Here is a 9,505-nt window from a genome sequence, read left to right as displayed (position 1 = left end):
ACTACCTGCATATAAGAGGAGGCTTACTCATCCTTAAGAACTCAGTTCAAGTAACACCTCCTTTGTGTTTTCCGTGGCAGAGCTCATAGCTTCCAACTTGATGTTCCCATAACATCTCATTATCTGAATTACAACAAAAGTATTGCATTACTCTTACTTATTTATAGGTTTCTTCATCCACTCTAGCTCTCCCAGAGCATTAACCATATTATATCTACCTCTGCATCCCCAATGTAGCATTAATGCAGGACTTAATGAATTAACCTGTTATCCCGATCTTCAGGCTGTCAGATACTGTTCTAAATTCAATAACCTGGTTCATAACAAGTGTTTTTATTTTATTTTATTTTATTTATTTATTTATTTTTTTGATGCTGTGTCTTGCTCTGTTGCCCAGGCTGGAATGCAATGGCATGACCTCGGCTCACTGCAACTTCCACCTCCCGGTTCAAGTGACTCTCCCGCCTCAGCCTCCCGAGTACGTGGGAGCACAGGCACCTACCAGCATGCCCGGCTAATTTTTGTATATTTGTAGAGACAGGATCTCACCATGTTGGCCTGGGTGATCTTGAAATCCTGACCACAGGTCAGCCTCCAAAGTACTGGGATCACACACATAAGTCACCGTGCTTGGTTTTAATTAAATTATAACTTGTTTACCCTCTTTTCTCCTTGTCTAGCAGTAGTCCAACAAGGGGTTTGGCATGTACAGTCCTCTCAATCTATAATACCTCCCCTCACTTTTACCAGGGTAACTACCATCCTTCCTTCTGGAATAGCTTGCCTTTTACTTCCTTGAGGAAACCTCTCCAACCCTTACTCCTACCTTTGACGAGGCCCCTTTTATACCCTCTCCTAGCACTCTGTACTTTAACTTCATAAAATTTTCTCACCGAAGTTACTGTAGAGTTTATTGAGTCTATGTGTTTATTGTCATCTGTTTAGGGTCTCTCTATTCTAGCTTCATGTAAGCTTCATGAGAGCAGGGACAATGCTTATTAACTTCATCTCAGTTCCTAGGACAGTGCCTAGCACATACAAGGTATTCAAAAAGCAAGTGATCTAGGCTAAACAAGTCCCCTTGTCACTCTAAAATTAAAAGTCCAATTTCATTTAAATACATATTCTTAGGTATTTATGCTGAACATTTCCCTATCTAAATGACAAATGAGGCTGTCTCATCCCAACCCTGATCAGTACTTCAACTTCCCTTGTCCCTCAAATTTACTATATAAATACCTAAGAATAGGTATTTATATAAAATTGCTCTTTTACAAAACACAAGAAAAGGAAAGAAAGATTAATTATATTAGTATGTATGTACATACATTCACACTGCAGTTGGATTATATTATACATGTTTATACTGGCATGTTCCTGTATAAATTTGAATATGCTATGAGTCTTTTTTTCGTTTTCTTTTTCTTTTTTTTTTTTTTTTTTCTGAGACAGAGTCTCACTCCCTTGCCTTGGCTGGAGTATAGTGGCACGATCTTGGCTCACTGCAACGTCTGCTTCCCGGATTCAAGCGATTCTCCTGCCTCAGCCTCCAGAGTAGCGGGGACTATAGGCACGCCCTACCGCGCCCAGCTAATTTTTTTGTATTTTTAGTAGAGACAGGGTTTCACCATGTTGGCCAGGATAGTCTTGATCTTTTGACCTCATAAACCGCCTGCCTTGGCCTCCCAAAATGCTGGGATTACAGGAGCCAGCCACTGGAGTCTTTTAAAGAAGCTCTGGAAACTATGTTATCTCTATATATTTTCTGTCAATTATATAATAACTATCAGAATATATGATGTATTTTCCTTTGTATAAATAGTTATCAATCAAATATTAATTTATTGACATTAATCGATAATCCTGTTGCATGCCTGTTATCTTTGCAGGACCCTTATGATCTGGAAATTACAAAGATGAGGAACTCTCAGTCTAAGTTAAGGTTTTCTGCTGCAAATATACTCAGTTTTTCCACAGAACAAAGATTTTCCAGCAAGAACAGTGGAAGAAAGGGGAAAAGAGGTGAGGGGAAGAAGTAGAAGACAGAAGACTAGAGGAGACAAGGATGAGAGGAGGAGGGTGTTGGAAGGGCCTATGACTTGCCTGCTTTTTTCCTTTCTATTTTCTTCCTTCTCTGCTTTTCCTTCTTCTTCTCTTCCCTCCCCTCCCCTTGCCTGTTCTCCTTCTCTCCCGCCATTCCTCATTTCTGCTTATTAGTGAGAAATTAAATAATTATATTTAAAAGAGTAGCAGAAGAACCCAGGTGCCCCAGTAGAAATCGCAGCCAACAGCCAACACCAACTACCTCTCATGTGAATCAAGCCATTAAAATTTTGTTTTAAATTATTTTATTATTTTTCTTATTTCTTAAAAAAATGTTGTGGGTTCAGAGTAGCTGTTTATATTTATGGGGTACATGAGACGTTTTGATACAGGCAGGCAATGTGAAATAAGCACATTGAGAATTCGGTATCCATTCCATCAAGCATTTATCCTTTGGGCCACGAACAATCCAATTACATTCTTTATGAGTTATTTTAAAATGCACAGTTAAGTCATCATTGACTATTGTCACCCTATTGTCCCACTTTTTATTTTCAGCTACTTCAGCTGCTCCTGACTGCACTCACTTAAGTGAGCTTAGCAGAAGAACCTCACGCTAACATACAGAAATATCAGAAACAATAAATTAATATTTTAAGCCACTAACTATGAGGTCGGCTTATTACACAACAAAAGAGAATTAATGGTATTTGTTAACAATTTAATGTGTTTGCAGGCTCTAGAACATTATGTTGGAATTTCCTTAATGAATGAGTATGTAAGGAAACTAGGTAACTTGCATACATTTGAGATTGAACAAATGTTATTAATCAATGTAATTTAAAACACAAATTCTGAGTCCTGCAAAGCTTGGAAGTATTGTATATAATGGCACCTAGAAAGATACCTTCCCCTCGACTCCTTCACCCTCCCCACTCTCCTCCCATTTTCACCCCTTGCTTCACCTCTGAGCAGTATACAGTAAAACTTCAATTAACATCTGAACAATTCTTGTCAACTCACAGTTATACGGTAAGCACATTTGGTTTCAGTACTTACAGAAAAACTTTTGATGGATAGTCTTTTAAATTTATTGATTAAGATACTTTAACAAACAGACTCAAAATTGTACTGTCCTTAGCATTTTCGGTACCAATTGCTTTTACGATTAATTTGTAGCTGGTAGTCTACTTCCTTCATACTTGAAAGAAGGATTTGGGAAATGCGTGTTAAAAGTGTTCTGTATGAGGCAGAGAAGAAGTAATATATGTCTTAATTTTATAGATAGTGGTCCTCCAATGTCTCTAGATATTTTCTTTTAAAATAGCTAACATAGAATGTGCTTTGAGTCTTAGATAATTTGCTTGCTTCCTTCATGACTCTGCTATTTATAAGATGACTTAAAGAAAAAAGAGCTAAAATAACTTAGCACTCCCAACACATACATACACAAACCCACAATGACAATGTAAGATTAATAAAATGGCTGTCAAGTTATCTTAAAAACAAGGAACAAAATAACTCTTTTCTAATTCTAGCATTTATTTAAACAATAATTTTGTATGACTGTATGATTTTAACTGAATAAGTTATTCAAAAACATCTTTTAACCAGTTTTGTACACTCAGTTTATCATCATCTGTACTGTGTTTCTCAGCATGGAAATGGAAAGGAATGATGCAAACGACAGTAACAGCAGTTAATGGTGGCAGTTGTCACCATAGCAGCAAGAGTAGGGTATTTTTCATATCCTGTTGCTTTACACAAATATTTTAGGCCTGATTTTTTAAAAACAAATAATCAAATGACCAAGTCACGCAAAGAGAACTTTGTAAAATCTGTTACGAAGTTTAGGCTCAATCAATCGATGCTTAACCAATATTTTTTGAATTAATAAAAACTAGCAAAATATTTTTTGTATCAAATGCTGACTGACATCCTTATGAAATTTTGATGACTCAAGAAAACTGTCACTATTGCCTCATGGATTTTGCCGACGATGCGTTTTTTGCAACAAGCCACGTTTGTTGATTAAGGCAATGACTCCATGATACTGGAGTCACCTCTTTCCTGATGTCAACCCACTAGTTGGTTTCCTGGTAGGAAAGAGCCTACCTTTTTCCTGGTATCAACCCAGTCAAAAGCGTCATTACTTTAGAAAACTTTTCATACAGTTTCCTCAAAAAGATTAGGGACTTTTAGGAATCTTACTAATGAACAAGGAAATAAATCTGGATAGTGTTAAAGTAGGGAAAGAAAAAGGTGACCACTGAGGCCAATAAACGTTCTCAGCAATGTATTTTGGGGTTGAACAGAAAATGAAATATACTATGAATAGTGTTAAAAAAAAACAAAACAAAAAAACCTTTATATCTTGCTCTAGAAATGACTTTGATCTTACGTTTGAATGAAAATGTATATGACTTAAGAATTCACAATATCTCAAACTCAATAATGACAAAAGCCTATAAAGTTACCCCACAGAAGGAAATAGAAGTCTGCTCTCCTCATTTTGTGTCCTGTTGAACTTATCTCTGCCATTGACTCCACATCTCAACTCTCAGAAGACCCTGAACTCTCAGCTTACACCATTCCTTTAAGCTTGCTTAAGACCAGAAATTTCTGTGTTGAGACAGGGAGAAAAATCATTTCAATTAAATATGTTCTACTGCTAAACTCTAATTTATAAGAAAAAAATAAATGAGGTGGAGAAAAATAAGACATACATTCATCAACTGAAACTAAGGTTAGTGAGGCAGAATAATTTTATACATGTTTATTGAAAACCAAATGGGAAGATAGACCTGGGAAGACACAACCACAAAGTTGGGGGTGTTCTAGAGTCTTTCACAAGTTACAAGGGCTTTATATAATAGAAAAGCTTAAAATAAGGCAGAAAAAACTATACGAGAGTTGTCTTCTTTTTCATGGGAGGGTACAATACCGAAGTTAAAATCATTACTTACAGATTACAGCATACAGGCTAAATGTCTACATGCAAAACAATCAATCAAACTTTTTGTTTCAGCTAAACTTAGAAATAAATCATTGTCCTATTTAGTGTCAGTAGGTTCTACATTAATTACTACATCAACCACCTGAGGAACTCATAATAAAATACTTTACTCAGAGGTAGAATGTCACCATCAAGTCACAAAACATTTCCAAGGCTAGTTAATTTGGAAGTCTGCTTACTTCTAAAATAAGCTGCCAAATGTGGTCTGTAGGTTATATCACATTTAAAAACATGACCTGAGAACTTGAGTAGACATAGTATATAACTATTAAACAATAGGGAAAATTGGCTTGGAAACAAAAACAGGCTTAAAAAAAATTACTATATTCATCCTTTTGATAGAGAATAATTTTGAACATTTAGTATTTTAAGTATTTCTTCTAAAATTTAAAGATATGAAAAGTAAAAAAAGAATATGGAAAATTTAAATAATATTCCATGAGACTTATACATAGTTGTAAAAGGGAGAAACTTGTTGCCAGGGCCACTTGTATCTGCCTCTTCTTTATTGACAAGCTTCCAAATCAATTTAAATAGTATAGTTGCTTTGGGTCCTGTCGAATTTGGCTTGGAATTGTAGGTGATTAGAAAGGATAGGCAAACTTTCATGTGATACAAATTCATTGATTTATTAATTATTTAAGACCTACTTTGTATTGAAGTATCCTACATGTTATAGGAGACATGAGACATTCAAAGAAACACAGGACATGCCACTCCCTACAAAAGTGTATGGTTCGGTTGAGGAAGTAAGTGTTACAGATGGGACAGAGAACCAGAAAATAACATAAAGTCAACATGTAATGTGTAGGTCCACCTCTCTATCTTTGTAGGGTTAAAGCATTTCAGACCAAAACATTTAATTTGGGTCTGAGAATTCACGAACAAATATTTTGCTTGGTAAGGCATTTCTTGCTCAATTTCTAATAGGGCAGAACTGGAAACACCCTGAAGGGCACCAACAAGACAAGGTTGAATAACTATTCTTCTTACCATAGGACGTCATGTGGTCATTAAGAAGGATGCGGAAAAACTACATTAAGATGGCATGAAAAGACACCGAACACATATTTTTTGAAGGATAAAAGTCACCTGTATAGTCATCCATATACAATACTTCTACATATATGTGTATCTCTATGTCTTAAACATGTCTCACTGTATACATATACATGTGTGCATATAAATGCAGATAGAATTGAAAACTAATGCAAAATCGTTACCAATATTTACCACTGAAGAGTAGGAATGTGGAGAAATGATGAAGATAAATTTGTGTTTTATTTCAAATATATCTGCAGTGTATGAATCTTTTGCAATAAATTATATAATTTTTCTGTTATAAATAAAAAGAAAAATAAAAATGTTGGGTCCTGCTTTTTAAGTATTTTTAGGTGGTAGAAACAAGTAGCTTATTTTGTAATACAAAAGAAGATGAGTTTCATTTGTAGTTTCTAGATGAAATTATAAAATATAATATAGATTGAAGGCAGAAAGAATCCAATAACCTAAAATCCAAAGACAACCTTTGATGGTAATTAGCTCTTATTTTATTCACATGCTCAAAATCAGTCCCATTTATCAACAACTATGAAAAGAACATTTGCTTTCTTTGGCACTAACAAGGCAAGATAACTTTCTCTTTCAAGGGCCACATGTTTGTGCCTTCAGGTGCGCTTAAAGTTTTTATTAAGCCTAAAAACTGCCTTATAGAAATGGCAGGGCGTATTGTTATAAATCACACAAAGAAAACTCATGTAGTATTTCAGTCTAGTTCTTACCTTCTTGAACTGAGTTCTTACACATGTGTAAGAGAGATAGGTATTGAAAAAGGGACAGTAGGAATGTGAAGTGATGCATAATGTGCAACTTAGTAAAAATTTTGACCTCTCTGGTCTTTCTCTGGGTTGGGCACAGCTTCAAATGCTTATGTGTGTATCACCACATACCCTCACTTCCTCCTTCCCTACCTCTTCCTTCTTACTGGCTTTGAGAGAGAGCATATAAATGACATCTTCAGGGCATGGGAAGCCACTTATCTGCAGACTTGTGGGCAGTAACTCACCCTCACTCAGCGGTCTTCTGGCTCTGGAAACAACTCTAGCTCAGCCTTCTCCACCATGAGCCTCAGACTTGATACCACCTCTTCCTGTAACAGTGCCAGACCACTCCATGCCCTGCAGGTGCTGCTGCTTCTGTCACTGCTGCTGACTGCTCTGGCTTCCTCCACCAAAGGACAAACTAAGAGAAACTTGGCGAAAGGTAAAGGTAGAGGCCCTGCTTCCCTGCACCTGTTGTTGTTTCTGCTACACCTGTGTCTGGGGGAAAGACTAGCTTTGTGCCTCTGGGGCTGGAGAGTGCCATTAAATCAACAACTCCAATTGGAGGAGGAACACGGGCGGGGGGTCACTTCTCACTTCTTGTGTGCTGGGCATTCTGCTGGGCACTTTACTAAAGCTTTACAGATCATATTCACAATAGCTTCATGAGAGAGGCACAATTACCCTCAACCTGCAAATAAGGGACCTGAGGAAAATATTCATGGCCACCAATAGGTAACATTTTCTACCCTAGAGGAAAGTCTAGACAGTGAGTTGTACACTGAACTGCGCTGCTTGTGTATGAAGACAACCTCTGGAATTCATCCCAAAAACATCCAAAGTTTGGAAGTGATCGGGAAAGGAATCCATTGCAACCAAGTCGAAGTGATGTAAGTTGCTGTTTCTGTGCTATTGCTTTATCAGGGAAACCCTTTACCTCTATCCGCATATGCACTTGTTTCCTCCAGTCTCATGGATTAGTTCTGATATTCATGCTAGGACACCAACAGATAACCCTGTTCTGTCTTGCAGAGCCACACTGAAGGATGGGAGGAAAATCTGCCTGGACCCAGATGCTCCCAGAATTAAGAAAATTGTACAGAAAAAATTGGCAGGTGATGAATCCGCTGATTAATTTGTTCCGTTTCTACCAAACTTCTTTAACTCCCAGGAAGGGTAGAATTTTGAAGCCTTGATTTTCTAGAGTTCTCATTTATTCGGGATACCTATTCTTACTGTATTAAAATTTGGATATGTGTTTCATTCTGTCTTAAAAATCACATTTTATTCTGAGAAGTTTGGTTAAAAGATGGCAGAAGGAAGATGAAAATATATAAGCCTGGTTTCAACTCTCTAATTATTGGCTAAACATTGGACTGTGCTTTGCATTTTTTTCTTTAAAAATTTCTATTCAAACACAGCTTGGTTGGTTTTTCCTGCTCTACTTTATGGTTATTAGACATACTCATGGGGATTATTAGATTTCATAATGGGCAATGATAATAGGAATCACATGGAGCCCAGCAGAGAATATTTGCTCAATACATTTTTGTTAAATATTTAGGAACTTAATATAGTCTCTCAGTGTCTTAGTCCTAGGATGTCTTATTTAAAATACTCCCTGAAAGTTTATTCTGATGTTTATTTTAGCCATCAAACCCTAAAATAATAAATCGGTGAATATGAGTCTTATAATCTGTGCTTAGTTTAAAGTGAATATATTTGCCACTAGTAGAACAAAAACAGATGATGAAAATGAATTAACATATCTATATAGTTACAATTCTAGCATTAGAATAAACCTTATAAATAAGTACAATATAGGACTTCAGTCTTACTAGACTCCTAATTCTAAATTCTACTTTTTTAATCAACAGAACTTTCATTCATTTTTAAACCCTAAAATTTATACCCACACTATTCTTACAAAAATATTCACATGAAATAAAAATTTGCTATTGATTTGTTGTCATATATTATTAATTTTAACAGGATTGTTGGAGGAAAAAAACTTTAATTTTCCTTTTTTGTGTACTTGGTATTTCACAGTATGACCAACGAAAGTTACTAAATTGATGATCTGTGTCATTCTCAATGTAGTATGATAATAGTTCCAATTTATTAATCATTTTAATATGCCAGGAATACTAAATGTTTTGCATGCATGAACTAAACAATTTTTTAAAAGATAGATATGATCTGGTTAAAAGCACGTCCTCTGGAAAAATGGGGATAATAATATTGCCTCCCTCATAGAGTTTATGGAAGGATTAAAAGAGTTAACAAATTTAAGGCATTTAAAATAATGTATGTCACAAATAAGCCATATATAAATGTTAGTAATTATTTCTTATGATTATTATTATTCTCCCCCTCATTACAGAAGAGAAAAATCAAGTTTATAGAGTTTAAAATACTTGCCCACTTTTAGCTAACTAAGTAGGTAACAGAGTGGTAATTTCAAATTGTGCTCTTAACTGCCACACCACAGTGCTTTCCTCAACTCTTCTTTCTCTAATGAAGAGATTACATTACATATAACGTAGTATTATTCACATACATAATACAACTTGATACATAAATAGCATATTGTATATACTATAATAATTATAGGATATCAGGCATC

At 35.6% G+C, this 9,505-nt stretch overlaps 1 protein-coding gene across 1 annotated transcript; it reads left to right on the top strand.

Moving 5' to 3' along the window:
• The first annotated feature begins 7,089 nt into the window (after positions 1–7,089).
• On the top strand, positions 7,090–8,295 carry PPBP (pro-platelet basic protein). The gene is made up of 3 exons (XM_007998879.3): positions 7,090–7,321; positions 7,634–7,769; positions 7,912–8,295. Exons 1-3 carry the CDS (start codon positions 7,180–7,182, stop codon positions 8,012–8,014), a joined length of 381 nt encoding a protein of 126 aa, XP_007997070.2. The 5' UTR covers positions 7,090–7,179; the 3' UTR covers positions 8,015–8,295.
• The last annotated feature ends 1,210 nt before the right edge of the window (positions 8,296–9,505 follow it).

Source organism: Chlorocebus sabaeus, chromosome 7 (assembly GCF_047675955.1).
Source record: "Chlorocebus sabaeus isolate Y175 chromosome 7, mChlSab1.0.hap1, whole genome shotgun sequence".
NCBI classification, from domain to species: domain Eukaryota; kingdom Metazoa; phylum Chordata; class Mammalia; order Primates; family Cercopithecidae; genus Chlorocebus; species Chlorocebus sabaeus.
The sequence above is the reverse complement of the archived record's forward strand: the minus strand, read 5'-3'. Positions and strand labels throughout refer to the sequence as shown.

Excerpts from the sequence above, each read along its gene's own strand:
- PPBP (XM_007998879.3), top strand. The coding sequence starts at position 7,180 with ATGAGCCTCAGACTTGATACCACCTCTTCCTGTAACAGTGCCAGACCA. Across the intron at positions 7,322-7,633 it reads TAAGAGAAACTTGGCGAAAG|AGGAAAGTCTAGACAGTGAG; the intron begins GTAAAGGTAGAG and ends TTTCTACCCTAG. Across the intron at positions 7,770-7,911 it reads TGCAACCAAGTCGAAGTGAT|AGCCACACTGAAGGATGGGA; the intron begins GTAAGTTGCTGT and ends TCTGTCTTGCAG.